The 16647-nt window shown below is 50.0% G+C and overlaps 1 protein-coding gene across 1 annotated transcript; it reads left to right on the top strand.

The window, feature by feature from the left end:
- The first annotated feature begins 3324 nt into the window (after positions 1 to 3324).
- On the top strand, positions 3325 to 9914 carry Kiaa2013 (KIAA2013 ortholog). Its single transcript, XM_038335452.2, has 3 exons — positions 3325 to 4612; positions 7240 to 8093; positions 9193 to 9914. The coding sequence occupies exons 1-3, from the start codon at positions 3580 to 3582 to the stop codon at positions 9208 to 9210; spliced, it is 1905 nt and encodes a 634-aa protein (XP_038191380.1). The 5' UTR covers positions 3325 to 3579; the 3' UTR covers positions 9211 to 9914.
- Positions 9915 to 16647: the final 6733 nt, after the last annotated feature.

Below are 16647 nucleotides of genomic sequence, written 5' to 3'. Positions count from 1 at the left end.
TCGCTGGGACCCAGGGTTGGGAGCTGCTGCAGCTGGGGACAGGACTTGGTGCCAAGCATCCACCGGCTGTTTTTGGCTCAGAAGACTGCAGACTGAGATTCCAAACCCTTAGAAGAGGAAAAGCAAGGATGAAGGAAGGAAGAAACAGTCAACCTGTGTTGGCTGGCTCTTTTTTGCAGGCACGGGGGTTGGGGACGGGGGCTTAGTTTGTTTTTAGACAGGGTTTCTCTGTGTGCCCTGTATAGCCCTGGCTGTTCTGGAACTCACTCTGTAGACCTGGCTGGCCTCGAAGTCAGAGCTCTGCCTGCCTCTTCCTCCAGAGTGCTGGGATTAAGGAGCGTGCTAGCACTGCCCAGTCCGGCTGGTTCATTTTTAAAGCTCTCGCTTCATGCTCGTAACTGCCTTTCTAGTCAGGCAGTTTACTTCTGTTGGCAAAATGAGAAACTGAGGCTCAGAGAAGCATCTGCTTGGCATCACACGCCTGATGTTGGGCCACAGTAAGGAAGCATTGGACAGTTCCCAGAGTCCAAGGAGACGCTCAACAGTGATATACCCCAGACAGGAAACATTCCTGGGCCATTCCAGAGTCTGACTTAGATGAGGGATCGGTTTTAGAGACTGCCTGCCTCTTCAGGAGGAAGAATTCACTCTCACAGAGCTTTGCTTCACTCTCTTGGTATCTGCTTCCTGTTTGTTTCACCAAATGGCTAGAACTTGAACCTGGTCCAAGTATCGTCCAGGATGGCCTGTCTCTTTAAGAAGAGGTGGTGGCTGCTGTCCAGATGTTGCTTCTCAAATTTCTAGTACGTGCTACGCGTGCTTTGGACTGTTAAAGGCGCAGGATGCCACTTTATTAGGAAGGTGCTGGACAACTACAGGATGGGGGAAGGTAGGTGTGTGTGTGTGTGTGTGTGTGTGTGTGTGTATCCCCAATTTCCTTTGTTGGTCTGGGGAGGAGCCACAGCTTCAGTGGGATGACCACACTTTGAGGTGTTTGATGGGCTGTCATTTCCCACTGGAATTAGCCCCAATAGAACACTAGAATTTTCTCAGCTTCTTCTTTAAGTAGAACAAAAACCAGGCAAATAAAGATTTTTATTTATGCTATAATTTCTGGCTAAGAAAAAAAATACGTATATTTATCTGTAAGCAGAGAGACTGGATGGAGAATGTCCTAGAAACAAGTACGTTGCACCAGGACTGGGGCCTCAGAAAGGAAAATGACTCTAAGCTAAATACTGAATACTTCATATGAGCCAGGCAGGTAGGTGTGTTAAAGCCTCAAGCACTTGCCCAGTTTAAGTCTCAGAACAAGCCTACTTTGTGGTATAATATCTATTTTATAGGTAGAGACACCGAGGCCCATGGAGGTTAGTTGACTTGCTAGCAGGAGTCAGGTCAAAAGTAGAACCCATCATGTTCCCATGGCCTTGCTGTGGCTATGCGGCTGACTCCTGCCTCTGGGCATTCCCATGGCCATGTCTTGGGGTGTTTGAAGATGACAAGGAGTTAGGAACACAAGTAATAAATAAGCCTTCGATCTAGAAATCTGTCTTGATGAACTGTTTCCCAAGAAACATGCCAGAAGTAGGCCAAGACATACTTCGATTACACCAAAGTTTGCAGCAAAAATACTCACAGGGGCTGGGATGGTGGCTCAGCAGGGGACCTGGATTTGATCTCCAGTACTCACTGAAAGCTAAGCTCAGTGGTGGGCACTGAAATTCCAGCACTGGGAGGTAGAGACCGGAGGCTGTCTGGGGCTTGCAGGCCAGGCGGTCTAGCAGAATCAATGAGCTCTAGGCTTAGTAACTGTTTCAAAAGATGGAGGGTAGGCAAGATGGCCAAATAGGTAAAGGTGCTTGCTTCAAAAGCCTGGCAACCTAAATGCGACCCTTGGAATTCATGTAAAGAACTGACCACCCAGAATTGTTCTCAGGCCTCATGTAGTGCACATATACAAACATACAAATATCATGTTCGCCTGCATGCATGTGCACGCATGCGCACACACACGCACAATAATGATATATTTTTTGAAAATTAAAAAGGGGTTGGAGGGATGGTTCGGCGGCTTGCACCCCACATCAGGCAGCTCACAGGCGCCTGTAACTCCAACTCCAGGGATCCCACACCACCCTCTGACTTAGACACACCACACTGCGCATGTGCAGGTCAGAAGCCAACTTGAAGGAGTCAGTTCTCTCCTTCAGCCATGCAGGCCCTCAGTACAGAACTCAGCTCATCACACTTGGTGGCCATTTGCATGCCTTTAATCCTAGCGTGTAAGAAAAGAGGAGGATCCCTTGGGCCCAGAAGTTGTTTGAACATTAAGATATCCTGTCTCAAAGATAAATAAACAGCCAGGCGGTGGTGGCGCACGCCTTTAATCCCAGCACTCGGGAGGCAGAGGCAGGCGGATCTCTGTGAGTTCGAGGCCAGCCTGGTCTACAAGTGCTAGGTCCAGAACAGGCTCTAAAAAAGCTGCAGAGAAACCCTGTCTTGAAAAACCAAAAAAAAAAAAAAAAAAAGAAAGATAAATAAACAAAAATAGTAAAAATAGTTAAATGCAATCAAAACAGGATGAGCACTCTTCCAATGGGACACTGGCTCACAATTTCAGCAAACAGTTTTCTGTCTGCTTAGCCCGCTAGAAGCCACTTCAAATGACTGTCAGCTGCGAATCTGCAACTGCCTGTCTGGGTCTGGATTGACCAGAATCCAAAGTGGAAATTGCCCGTTGTCGTCTGTCGTCTGTCAGAGTGTCCCCTTGACTTTTTTCCCCAGATGGATGCTGCAGGCCTTGATAAAGAATGAGATCTTAATGTTTTGTGTTATTTAATGAGTTACTCAGGATTGACATCAAGAAAACGAGTCGGTGTGCTCAAGAGACAGGCAGTCCTGGGCTGGATTTATGTCTCCCTCTGGTGTATTCTCAGACAGGCAGATTTGAAAGTTTGAAAATGTTGATAAAATATTTCCTAAGAAATTAATTTTCCCTGACTACTCTTCCCCCTCCTCCCCTTCCTTCCCGCCTCCCTCCATTTCCTTTATTCCTCCCCGTCTCCTTTCCTCCCTTCCTTACTTCCATTTACCCTTATGCCTTTTCTTCATCCAGAAATAGTTTTACAGAAACAGTACGCTTTTATTTTTTAACTTTAGGGCTGTTGAAACCATCAGTAGCAAACGAGGCGCAACACATGTTGGGTTTGGCTTGCTCTGTGATTTTCTTTTCTTTCTCTCTTTTTTTCTTTTTTAAACGGGATATTTGGACGCCTGCCCACCACTAGGCTCTCCAAAGCCTTCCCTCTCCCCCACCCCGCCCCGAGTTCTGACCACGCCCCCAGAGACTCCACCTCTCCTCCAAATCCCACCCCCGGCCGCTTTTTCCTCTGTCGCAAAAGATTCGGCGACGCTTTACGGCTGGCGGCGTTTGACGGCTGGGACGCAGCCTAGAAGAAGGAGGAAGCGGTGGCGGTAGCTGCCGGGGCGCCTGTGGCGGGCGTCGAGGTGGGCGCGGCGACGCGGGCCAGTGAGTAAGCGGCGGCGGCCGGGCAGGTGGGCTGGGCGGCGGGCCCGATGTGGCTGCAGCAGCGCCTGAAGGGGCTGCCAGGGCTGCTGTCGAGCAGCTGGGCCCGCCGCCTCCTCTGCCTGCTCGGCCTCCTGCTGCTGCTCCTGTGGTTCGGGAGCTCCGGAGCGCGGAGGGCGGCGGGCGGCCTGCGCTTGCCGTCCTGGTCCCGCAGCGAGCCAGGCGCCGCGGAACCGTCCGCCTGCCTGGAAGCGGCCACCCGCGCTTGGCGCGGCCTGCGTGATCGCGGCGAGGCAGTGCCGCTGGGCCCCGGGGTGCCAGCCCTAGTTGCCAACGGTTTTCTGGCTCTGGACGCCGCCTCCAATCGGCTGTGGGTGACGCCCGGGGAGCGGGAGCCTGCGGTGGCGCCGGACTTCGTGCCCTTCGTGCAGCTGCGCCCTCTGAATGTGCTGGCTGAGGCTGGAGAGGCGGTGCTGCTGCTACGGGAGGGTCTGCTGCGCCGAGTGCGCTGCCTGCAGCTGGGGACCCCAGGCTCGGGCCCTGCCGCTGGGGTCGCCGGACCCGCCCCGGCCTCCGGTCTCTCCGCGGGGTCGGGCCGTGACTGCGTGCTACTGCAGGAGGACTTCCTGGCGCACCGAGGCCGACCCCATGTCTATCTGCAGCGCATCCAGCTCAGCAATCCCACGGAGCGTGTGGCCGCGTTGCAGACTGTGGGGCCCACCGCGGGCCCCCTTGCCAAGTCCTTCACCAGCACTCTGGAGAAGGTCGGGGATCATCAGTTTCTTCTCTACTCGGGCCACTCCTCACTCACTCCATCGGGGCCAGTGCACCTGGTAGTTGTGGCCTCTAAGAAGTTAGTGAACCGGCTCCAGGTGGCTCCCAAGACCCAGCTGGATGAGACGGTGCTGTGGGTGGTGCATGTCTCTGGTCCCATCCACTCCCAGGTGCTCAAAAGCAAAGGAACCAAGGAACTCAAGGCGCTGCAGGACTTGGCAAGGAAGGAAATGCTAGAGCTGTTAGAGATGCCAGCCTCGGAGCTGCTTCAGGATCACCAGCACCTCTGGGCCCAGCTGTTCAGCCCAGGTGAGGCCTTGGTAGAGGCTCGGTGCAGTCTCCACTTGCACCAGTATCCCTGTGTTCCACGTTAGAGACATTCTCCGTGCCAGGCAGCGCTTACACCGAGGGTTGGAACTTGGTCTTGATGTGAAAGGGTTGACTCTCTCTTCTTGACCACTTTGAAGCTGTATGACCTCGTTTCTGTGGTCTTAGCTTTCTGAGTAAAACAGTATATGTTAAGGGTTTTATTGAAGATCTGAGTGTTAAGTTTCACTTTTATTGTCTGTTCTAGGCCTTGAGGTCTGACGTGAGCAGGTGGAGGGTTTTGTTTTGTGTGGGGATGGGGTCAATTTGTAAAGAATAAACCACCAGGGAGACCCCACTCCCCCAGACACTCTGCTTGGGCCCCACAACCTGCCTGGACCTGGCCTCAGCTTCTGACCTTTGATCTTCATCTTGACATTGTGGCTGCAGCTATTACCAGAATGCTGGAGGCTTCTTCCAGCCGGCTGGAGTGTGCGTGCTAAATGAGAACTTTCTTCCTTTCTTTTATTTTTTTTTTAAAGTCTTTTATTTGCGAATTTCTTTGCAAATGAAACCCTTTACTCTCAACTGTTAAAGAAAATGCAATCCTCAGCACTCAGGAGGCAGAGGCAGGTGGACCTCTGTGAGTTCTAGGCCAGCCTGGTCTACAAAGCAAGTCCCAGGACAGAGTTACATAGAGGACCCCCCCCCCCCCAAAAAAAAATATTGCTATCCATAGTACTGAGTTTTGGTTTCCAGGTTTACTGATATCAGCACCCATGTGTAAGGTTGTGCAGAAAGAGTTTAGTTCATTCAATGGGTGCTTTTGCCGTAGGCTGTTGGACAAGTTAGCAAGCGAGTTCTTGTTTGCACAGTGTTTGCCTGGGTCAGGAAGAAGAACTCCTAGACTGGAAAGTGCTGTGGGTGTGGAAGAGAGTGAGTAGCTGGTGGGAGTCAAGTGCGGGCTGGGAGGGCTGCTCAGCTCCCCTGACATGGAGCCAGAGTTACGTCCAGTCATGTGACAGGGAAGTGGGCATTTAGCCTGGAAACTGCCCGGAGCAGGAGCGGGGTGGCGTGAGCTTGAAGCCATGAGGAAGGACAAGAGGTCTGGTTCTGAGCCGGAAAGGTGGGAGTCGTCAGAGTGTAGACTGAGACGGGGCACGGACACAGGTAAACGGTTCCTGGGGAGCCCAGGGGAAGGAGGAGGTCCCTGGGTTGTCACATGGAGATGGAAGTGGTGGACCTTGATATTTTGGGAGGTAGGACTGTTGGGCCATGGTTTGGCTAAGGGAAGAGAGATCTGGAGAATAACTCCCTGATGTGTGGGTGTGAGCAGTTGCTTGGAGATAACTAGGGGAAGCTTTGGTTGGGGTGAAAGTTCATATCAGATCATTTGTACCTGTCAGATATCCAGGTGGAGACGCTGAGGGTTTGATCAGCCCTGTGAGTCTAGAATCATTTAAATCGGAGCCAGTGTACTAAACGAGATTAAGGTACTTTCAATCTACAGTCTCAGCACTCAGACTGAGGGAGAAGGAGGACGAGTTCAAGGCTAGCCTGTGCTACATAGAGAGACCCTGCCTCCAAAAGAAAAAATATTAAAATAGCTATAGGAGGAATTAAAGAAATAGCTCAGTGGGTAAGAGCACTTGCTGCTCTTTCAGAGGACGTGGGTTTAATTCCCAGCATCCACATGGCAGCTCACAATGGACTATAACTCCAGTTTCAAGGGTTCAAGGTCATCTTCTGGCCTCCAAGGGCTCTGCACATAAATTAAGTGGACATACATACATATATGCATACATACAATAATTTGTTGTGGGGGTTAGTTTTCAAGACAGGGTTTCTCTATGTAATCATCCTGGCTGTCCTGGAACTCACTTTGTAGACAAGGCTGGCCTCAGACCCACTGAGATCTGCCTGCCTCTGCCTCCCAAGTGCTGGGATTAAAGGTGTGTGCCACCACTGCCCAGCAATAACTTTTTAAAGCTATAGTTACCAGAGAAAGTGGTAAAAGAACCAGCTAGTATTTTCTAGGACACAAATGACATCTGGTTGAGGGTTCTAGACCATGGGGTTGAGAAGACCTAACCCATGTATGTTGTTCTTAGCTCTGACAGGAAGTCCCACAGACCCTAGTTGGTCATGTTAGATGCCCTGTTACTTACCTCTGTTAATCGCTGTCACAAAAGCAACTTACTGAAGAAAGTTTATTTTGGCTTGTAGTTCATCATAGTGGGAAAGGCATGGTAGCAGGATCAGGAGGTGGCCAGTCACAGTCACACAGCATCTGCAACTCAGGAAATGGAGAGGTGAATGCTGGTACTCAGCTTGCTGTTTCCTGAACCCCAGCCCATGTTATAGGACCCCCGACATTTAAGGTGCATCTTCCCACTTCAATCAAATGTAAAAACTCTTCCATAGATGTGCCCAGAAGTTTGTTTCTGTGGCAGTTCTAAACCCCACCAAGTTGAGTGAAGATTTGGCATCTCAGGAAGTTAGGATGGCTCTACCATACCCAGGGCACCCAGCTGTTATCCTTTATTCCTGGACCTGAAGCTCCACCTTCTGTAGCCCTGATCCTCCAGCCAGGCCTTCTTCCCTAACGCGCAGCCTTTTCCGTGTTTCAGGTGTGGAGATGAAGAGGATCACAGACGCCCACACGCCGTCTGGCCTGACCGTGAACCTGACACTGTACTACATGCTCTCCTGCTCGCCAGCCCCACTGCTCAGCCCTTCTCTGAGCCACAGGGAACGAGACCAAATGGAGGCAACACTCAACTACGAAGACCACTGTTTCAGTGGCCATGCCACCATGCATGCTGAGAACCTGTGGCCAGGCCAGCTCTCCTCAGTGCAGCAGATCCTGCAGTTGGCTGACTTGTGGAAGCTGACCCTCCAGAAGCGAGGCTGCAAGGGGCTTGTGAAGGTTGGCGCTCCAGGCATCCTACAAGGCATGGTGCTCAGCTTCGGCGGGCTACAGTTCACAGAAAACCACCTGCAGTTCCAGGCCGACCCTGAGGTGCTCCACAACAGCTATGCGCTGCATGGAATACGCTACAAGAACGACCACATCAACCTGGCCGTGCTGGTGGACGCTGAGGGCAAGCCCTATCTGCACGTGTCTGTGGAGTCCCGAGGCCAACCTGTCAAGATCTACGCCTGTGAGGCAGGCTGCCTCCATGACCCTGTGGAACTGACCTCGGAGCCTGGAGGCCACACCTTCTCCGTCATGGTGACACAGCCCATCACACCCCTGCTGTACATCTCCACCGACCTCACACACCTGCAGGACCTGCGACACACGCTGCACCTTAAGGCCATCCTGGCCCACGATGAGCACATGGCCCAGCAAGATCCCGGCCTGCCCTTCCTCTTCTGGTTCAGTGTGGCCTCCCTCATCACCCTCTTCCACCTCTTCCTCTTCAAACTCATCTACAATGAGTACTGTGGGCCTGGAGCCAAGCCCTTCTTCAGGAGCAAGGTAAGCTCCCTCTACTCCTAGAGCCCCATCTTCTGCCATTCTCTGTCATATCCAGAACGGGTGTGACAGCCTAGGCAATAATGGAATATCCTTCAGGCCGGTGCTCATGCCCACAGCTCTCAATATCAGAGAGGAGTCCGTTTTGATAGCAAACTAGTTATGATAGTGTACTCCTGTTATCCCATCATTGAAGATGCTAAAGCAGGAAGGTTGTCCGTTTGACACCAACATGAGCTGCATGGCAAAACAAAACAAACAAAACCCAAAAAACCCATTGCTCCCAGAGGTCAGGCTCTCAGCGTGGGTCTGGGTGCTGCGGTCATCTTGTCAGCCCACAGCAGCAGGAGAGCCAGGTCCTCCCTGCCCCGCTCCTCCCAAGCCATAGGAGACCAGGGAGTGGATCTGGGCCCAGCATCCCATGCAGGAGTTGGGCCAGTCTCTGCCACCAAGAAACTGGTATTTGGTTTCAGGCCAGGCTTACAAAAAAAGTAGTGCTTGACCCTCAGGGCAAGGCAGCAGATGGAGGCAGGTCTGAGTTCCTCACGATAGGGAGCAGTGTGGAGAAGACCTTCCCAGTAGCCAGCTTGGCCAGCTATGGTAGAAAAGGCAGGCTCTTTAGCCTCTGGAGTCAGCAGACTCTTTCCTCTACTGGCCACTGGCTTCCTGCCCTTGTTCTTGCATGGTATGTATGTTCTTATATGTTCAACATACAATTGGGAAGACAAACTGCCTCCCTGAGGAACTGCCCATGCCAGAGAAAGCCCCAGCCAACATGCCACATCAGCCCAAGGAGGTTCATGGGGCGCTACATAGTAATTATCTGGCCTGGCCCTGGGCCAGGAACTGTCTATTTGGCTGAATCTGAGACATTGTCCTTGTGGTCTGTTCCTCTGCCAGTGTGTATATTTGTCTATTTTGAGATGGCTTTGTGTAGCCTAGGCTGGCCTTGAACTTGCAGTGCAGTTGAACTCTCCTCTGCTTCTACTTCGCAAGTGCTGGAATCAGTGGTGTGCCCCGCCGTGCTTGGCTTTCCCCAGCTGCTTCTGTAGCTGGGCTTTGGGTTGGTACTGAATCGTGACCTTCTTGTTTCATTGAGCAGGAAGATCCCAGTGTCTGAGTGAACCTCGAGCCCTGCTCTCGGCCACCGTTTGCACAAGACACCCAGCACTGAGCATCCTGCTGCTGCATGAACAGGGAGCCTTTGGAAGCACCAACCCTTTGTGCCTTGTGGGGGACAGTGACTCAGAAGCGCTTGTGGGTACAAGAGTTTGCACTGGAGGGGAAAGAGGGCCGAGGACTTGTGTAAGTTTTCCAGTCAATAAAACAAACCCGTAGGGAGAATACTTGAAGTTGAGCGCACTCCTTCCACTTCCCCCTTGTCTTTTATCCCAGGAAATAGCTCCTCTGTAAAGACTGCTGAGGAAAATCGTGTTCTTTTCCTAATTTAATGTGTTCTTTCTTGAATGGATTTCTAATTTATTTTTGTTGAAGTTTTGCTTGGGTGGCTTTTCATCCACCTTAGATCAGGACTGTTGGTGGCAACAACGGATCCCTGCCACTTCATCGGCACCCAGAGACCCCACACAGTCTGGAGGCAGGGCCTGAGCTCCAGGCGGCCACCCTGCCTGGGGAAGGTGTGCTTCCCCTGCCCTCCACTGGTGTGCACATTGCCTCTTTCTTACCGTGAGCCAGTGGGATCTGTCCTTTTGTACTTTGGGTCCTTGGGAAAAAGGTGTTTAACTTTCTAGTGATGGATGGTTGTTGGCTTTTGAAATACCAAAGCTTTTTTGTTCTTTTTTAAATAAATATCTTTTAAACTTCCATGACTGGTTTGTGTGTGGTTGAACCCTTGGACACATTCATCACACCCTCCCCCATCACTAGATTTTTGGGGCGGTCTTCAGTGCTATACCCCGCCTCAACTAGCTGTTTTCTCATGTGACTTTTGGCTGTGCTGCTGCAGGACCAAAGCATCTTCCCTGCTGTGGTGCAGGCTCCTCCTCCCTTACCCATCCTCAGGGTCTGGATCCTCCCTCCCGGGGGTTTTCTAGCTAGAGGGAAGAGGGTGGCAGACAGTGATGAGCCTTCTGCTCACTGTGGGGAGAGAGAGGGACAGAATGGGGACAGCCGCCCTCTGGTGGGAGCTGTCATCCTTGGGGTTTAGTGGTTTCCCTGGCTTCCCTGACTTTGACTCACTAGAAAGCCTGGCTTGCTTGCCAAGGACCCATGTGTCTGTGCCACCACAGCTGCTCGAGAGTAAACAAGAGGGTAGGGCTGTGATGTGGGCAGCCCTGGTTTTTACTGCTTCAGTCCACAGCACTGTGAGGTGCAGAGACACGGATATGGGCCAGCTCGCCTCTTCCAGAGAGGAGTGTCATTTACAGCGTGACAAGCCCTGCAGTTCCAGTAAAGTGGAAGCTGCTCATAGCTAGGTGCAGTTTGCAGGCCTCGAATCCCAGGAGTTGAAGGTCATTTCTGACTTCATAGTTTGAAACCAGCCCTGCAAACCTCATGTCTTTTTTTTTAAAGATTTATTTATTTATTATATACAGCATTCCTTCCCTGTATGCTTGCATGCCAAAAGAGGGCACCAAATCTCATTATAGATGGTTGTGAGCCACCATGTGGTTGCTGGGAATTGAACTCAGGACCTTTGGAAGAGCAGTCAGTGCTCTTAACCTCTGAGCCATCTCTCCAGCCCTAAACCTCATGTCTTGAGTTTCAATCCTGTAATGGATAGAGAAAACCAACACTCTAAAGTTATCCTCTAATCTCCAGTTATGTACCGTGGACCCTGTGAACTATTACTCACACATAATACATAATACAAATGTTAAACTGGCTTCAAATTAAACTAGTACCTGTAAATTACAGCTCTCGCTTACAAACTCTTACGCCAGGTATGGTGGCATATACCTGTAATTGCAGCACTGTGAGGATGCAGAGGCAGGAGGATTGAAGCAAGTTTGAAGCCAACCTCTGCTACATAACAAGTACCAGGAAGTTCCAGGCTAGCCAGGGCTACGGAGCAAGATACTCTTAATGTCCCCACACCCAAAGCCCTTCACTATCTGTGTTAGGTATTTTATATCAGTATGGCTTCATGTGGGAGGAGCATGTTGGGGGGTTAAGAACTCAAATGCAAACCAGGTATAGTAGTGTACACCCGTAGTCCCAGCACTGTGGACAGTAGTTCAAGACCAGTGTGGGCTACATAGCAAGATGGTCTTTATACTCGGTTTATACTTTATACTGGTGTACATAGCGAGTTCCAGGACAGCCAGGACAATATAGAAAGACGCTGTTTCAAACAACAAAAGCCCCTCAATTTCAGAGATGAGGAATTAGGCCCCAGAGAGCAAGCATGCAAGTCCATGCAACTTTCTAGTGTCAGACTAGAAGCAAACTGATTGAGGCTTTCTCTCAGCCCCTCTTCCCCACAGCACCCCCAGCGGCTTCTGTGGGACGGCTGGCATGGTGTCTGCAGGGCACCTCTGACATGCTACTAAAGGAGCCATCCCACTGAAGGGTCTTTGGGTTTGGACTTTTTTAGTGTGTGTGTGTGTGTGTGTGTGTGTGTGTGTGTGTGTGTGTGTGTGTAAGAGAGACAGAGAGACAGAGATGGTGGGACACAGTGTCCTTAATATGTGCAGGTGCCTGCAGAGGCCAGAAGAGGGCACTGTTTCTGTTTCTCTCAGACAGTGTCTCTTCCTAAACCTGGAGCTTGCATCTCAGGGAGGATAGAAGCCAGCAAGCCCCTGTCTCTGCTGTCCTCAGAGCTGGGGTTACCCATGGCTTCATAGCAAACACCCAACTTGTTACATCAGTGCTGGAGATCCAAACTCAAGTCCTCATGCTTGCATGCAAGTGCTTTGCCCAATGAGCCTTTCCTTGGGCCTTTTTGTTCGTTTGGTTGTTGTTTGTTTTTGTTTTGTTTTGTTTTGTTTTTGAGACGGGTTTCATGTAGGCCAGCCTGGCCTTGGATTTGGTATGTAGCTAAGGATGACTTGGGACTTCCCTGCTTCCACCTCCCAAGTGTTGAGACAGTAGGCATGTGCCACTATGCCTAGTGTGGCTTGTGACTTTTACTGTTTTTTCATTGTTTTTAATTATATGTATGCTTCTGTGTGTAGATATATACCTGTAAGTACATGTGCCCTGAAGCTGGAGTTACTGCAATTGTTACTTAGCTTTTGTAGGTGCTGGGAATCAAACCTGGGTCCTCTGCAAAAGCAGTATATGCTTTCAACTGCTGAGTTGTGTTCTCTAGTTTGTGAGTTTCGTCTTTTCTTTCTTCTCTTTTTAAATTTTTTAACTTTTGTTTTTATTTTTATGTGCACTGGTGTTCTGCCATGGGTGTCAGGTCCCCTGGAACTAGAATTACAGACAGATGTGAGCTGCCATGTGGGTGCTGGGAATTGAACCCGAGTCCTCTAGAAGAGCAGTCAGTGCTCTTAACCACTGAACCATCTCTCCAGCCCCGAGTTTTGATTTTGAGGTGGTAGCTCAGGCTAGCCTTCTACTCTTGACAATCCTCCTGCCTCAGCCTTCCAAGTGCTGATTATAGACATGAGCCACTATTCCTGAGTTTCCCAGGAGTCTCTCTCAGCATTAACTATAAAATGCACAACTTATCCAGGTGTCTAAGGCAGACTCTGACTTCTGCTGTTCCCATGATGTGTTCTCTGTCTGTTTGCTGTCCATCTTTGCTGCAGCGTTGCTGGTTCCTCACACACAACCTGGTCCTTCCCAACAGCTGGAAAATGGAAAGGATTCACCCACAGTATGGCTTCTTGTACCCCATCCCTCACCCCGCAGGCTACCTTTGATCCTTGTTGTTGCCGTGGCACAGGTGTGATAACCCCACAGCATTTGTTTGGGGAACTCTCATTTGCAGATGTAACTTTGAAGCTCTGTGAGGGTAACACTACTTGGGGGCGACATCTCACCTCTGAGAATATTACAATGTGTTGTCCTGTTTCTGGGATGCACAGTTAGTGTCTCTCTTTCTCTTTCTCTCCCTCCTTCCCTCTCTCCTTTCTTAAAGAAACTCCTTCATCCCTTTATACATGTATTTGTGTGTATGTGTGTAGTATGTATCCCACAGCACACATGTGAAAGTCAGAACAGCTTGTAGTTCCCTCGGTTCCCTCCTCTCACTGTGCCGGTCCCTAACCTCTCTGGAGGGTCAGGGTGGCTCACCAGAGGAGGAAAGACCTCGAGTGGGCACCCAAGTGTGCCCATTCAGGGTAGGAGTGGTATGAGTACACTGTCAGATCCAGGGAAGGTCCAGGTACAAGGGAGCAGAAATACCCACCAATCTGGAGTCGACGAGCCAGAAGCTGGGGTTTGCCTCCTCCACCATGACCTCAGAGGGGGAGGGTTGGCTCTGGGGTCCCAATCCAGGAGAGATGCTAATCACCTCTGTCTTGATCACTGTCATGCTTTTAGTCAGTCTTCACAGTTCCCTCTAAAACCAAAGGAGAGCAGCCCCACCCCCAATCCCACCCACGAAAGACTGAGACCAAAGGAAAAGAGGATGACTTGCCAAAGTTCACAGAGAGATGGCTGAGAGAGCCTGGGCTGGCTGGGAGGCAAGGGCTTCCTAGCAGGCTCTTGTTAATGATTGCCTTGCCTTTCCTGAGAAGCACTATAAACCCTGACTCCTAGATGCAAACAGGACTGGCAAGCGGGTGGGAGAAGAGCCTGTGGCTTCTCAGAATGAAACCTTCTGAGGGCACTAGGCTGCATTCCCAGGGAGCTGTGCGAAGAGTGGGCCATGAGTCCCATTTGGGCTATGTAATTAGGTGACCTCATAACTATGACCTCATACTGGTGAGTTAAGCTTTTACATCCCCATGTAAACGGAGACTGCTCATTTGTTTCCCGGCCACCCAGACCCAAATAATCACACAGAAACTATATTAATTACAACACTGTTTGGCCAATAGCCCAGGTGTATTCCTAGCTAGCTCTTATATCTCAAATTAACCCATTTCTAGTAATCTGTGTATCACCACGAGGCTGTGGCCAACCGGTAAGGTTCTAGTGTCTGTCTCCTTCAGTAACTACATGGTGTCTCCCTGACTCTGCCTACTCTGTCTATATCTCTGTTCAGATTTCCTGCCTGGCTTTACACTGCTAAGCCATTGGCTGAAACAGCTTTATTCATCAACCAATAAAAGCAACACATATACAACACACATCATCCTCACCTATAAAAAATGGGCCTATAGTATCTTCCCACTTCACAGAATGGCTGGGAAGTGCCGATAAAGAGACTCTAGAGAGCCGGGCGGTGGTGGCGCACGCCTTTAATCCTAGCACTCGGGAGGCAGAGGCAGGTGGATCTCTGTGAGTTCGAGACCATCCTGGTCTACAAGAGCTAGTTCCAGGACAGGCTCCAAAACCACAGAGAAACCCTGTCTCGAAAAATCAAAAAAAAAAAAAAAAAAAGGGGGCTGGAGAGATGGCTCAGAGGTTAAGAGCATTGCCTGCTCTTCCAAAGGTCCTGAGTTCAATTCCCAGCAACCACATGGTGGCTCACAGCCATCTGTAATGGGGTCTGGCGCCCTCTTCTGGCCGTCAGGCATATACACAGACAGAATATTGTATACATAATAAATAAATATTTAAAAAAAAAAAAAAGAGACTCTAGAGGACTGTGTGTGCTCTGTAAATATGATCATTATTACATACCGTGGGAGCAGGTCAGCCCTTCTTTACCCGAAAGCCAAGGACAGAACTCAGGGGTTCTGTGAACTATCTGAAAACCATCTTTTGTTTTATTTATTAACTTCAAAATGAAAAAAAAATTCAAAATGAAATTTAACATTTCCTCCTTTATTTTATTACTACTTTTATTTTTGAGACAGGATCCCATGTATCCTAGGTTGGCTACAAACTCACTGCATAGCAAAATGTAAGCTTGAAGTAAACAATTACTTTATTATTTTTATTTTATGTATATGCCTGTAGAGCTGAGTATATGTTTGAGCACCACAGGAATGAAGGTACCTGCAGAGAACAGAAGAGGGTCTTGGGTCCCCTGGATCTGAAGTTGCAGGCAGCTGAAAGCCACCTGACGGGGGCGCTGGGTACCAAACTCCAGCCCTCTGAAGGTGCTCTCAACCACTAAGCTAGTTCTCCAGCCTCAGGAACTGTTCCCTGAGAACTAGTGGCTTCTGCTTTCTCTTAAACAATTCTAAAATGGAATTTTTTTTTTAAGATCTGTGAATTTGAGGTCAGCCTCTGATGTGTACTCAAAGAAGCACCCAGAATGTTCTAGAGACAGTTTTATGGGCAGAAGGCAGTATTTGAACATGCAAGTACCAAGGTTGAGGGTGGAGATTCTGAACCACTGAAACAAATCCTGCCAAGAGGAAGCTTCCTGTAAGACATGGGTGTCTCAGATCTGGGAGCTGAGCAAGTCGTGAACAATCGTTTACAGCACCGTGGACAGAACCTGATCTCCCACCCAGGGCATCCTCAAAACAGTCCTCATCTGGAACATGCTGGACCTGCTTTGCCAGCAGACCACATGTGTAGCCTCAGACACCATATATGAATGAACTGTGTCAGGCTCATAAGCCCCCAAAGGGAACTGTTGAGACGGGGTCACTGGTTACACACCAGCCAGTGTAGCTCCCAGAGAGAAGCATCTCAAAGGCTCTTGGGTTCTCTGTGGCCCTGGATTATCCTGATTTCTGTTTCTACGTAGGATGAGGGTTACTAAGTGCCCAATAAGACTCATTCATTCATTGATTCCAGAAATACATCCCTAATGTTGACTTCATTCTGACCCCTGAAGGATCTCCCCTCTCAGGAGTGGGAAACATGTGTTTTCTCTTCTTCAAAGGTGAAGGGACTAGGGAAACATTCTGGCTCCCTGAAAGTAGGCACTCCAGTGTCCAGAGGACACCCTGGGATGTTGCAGGTGACCAGTCCAAGCCCAGACTCTGTCCTTTCCACAGCACCCAGTGTTTTGTCATCAAGTCAAGACAGGTGGCCAGGGACGCCCTAGAGGAAGGGTTAGAAGCTGCCACCGTGAAATGGGCTGAAGGTGGAGAGGTGTAGGAGCTGCCTTTGACACTGAGAAAAAGAAGCAAACACGGCCACATTAATGTAAGACACATCCCAACCCTGGGCTGTGGGCAGGAAGGGGTGGCACCACTTATAGGCACCACAGTTCTAGTAAGAGGACCCCAGTTCAACGTGGGTCAAGCAGAAAAAGAGGATAGTTTAGCCCCTGCTCCTGAAAAATGCTATGCAACTCCACGCGTGGCTGGATCCAGGGTCTCAAATGCTGTCATTGGGAGAGCATGTCCCTCTCCATCCCAGGGGTATACCTTACACTTTAAAAGTCCCTCCACCACAGAAGAAATGGCTTCCGGGGAACCTGGGGTCCCAGATATCCCAGAGGAAGTCAGGGAACATCTAATGCTGTGGTGTGGAGGGGACCACACACTTAAACCACAGAGACTGGAGCTGGGATGGGGGATGGGCTCTTTGGAGAAAAAGCGAAGGGCAGTTTTCATTTTTAATTATTTATTTT

Source organism: Arvicola amphibius, chromosome 6, assembly GCF_903992535.2.
Source record: "Arvicola amphibius chromosome 6, mArvAmp1.2, whole genome shotgun sequence".
NCBI lineage: Eukaryota > Metazoa > Chordata > Mammalia > Rodentia > Cricetidae > Arvicola > Arvicola amphibius.
This window is presented reverse-complemented; position numbering and strand designations above follow the sequence as displayed.

Excerpts from the sequence above, each read along its gene's own strand:
- Kiaa2013 (XM_038335452.2), top strand. The coding sequence starts at position 3,580 with ATGTGGCTGCAGCAGCGCCTGAAGGGGCTGCCAGGGCTGCTGTCGAGC. Across the intron at positions 4,613-7,239 it reads GGCCCAGCTGTTCAGCCCAG|GTGTGGAGATGAAGAGGATC; the intron begins GTGAGGCCTTGG and ends TCCGTGTTTCAG.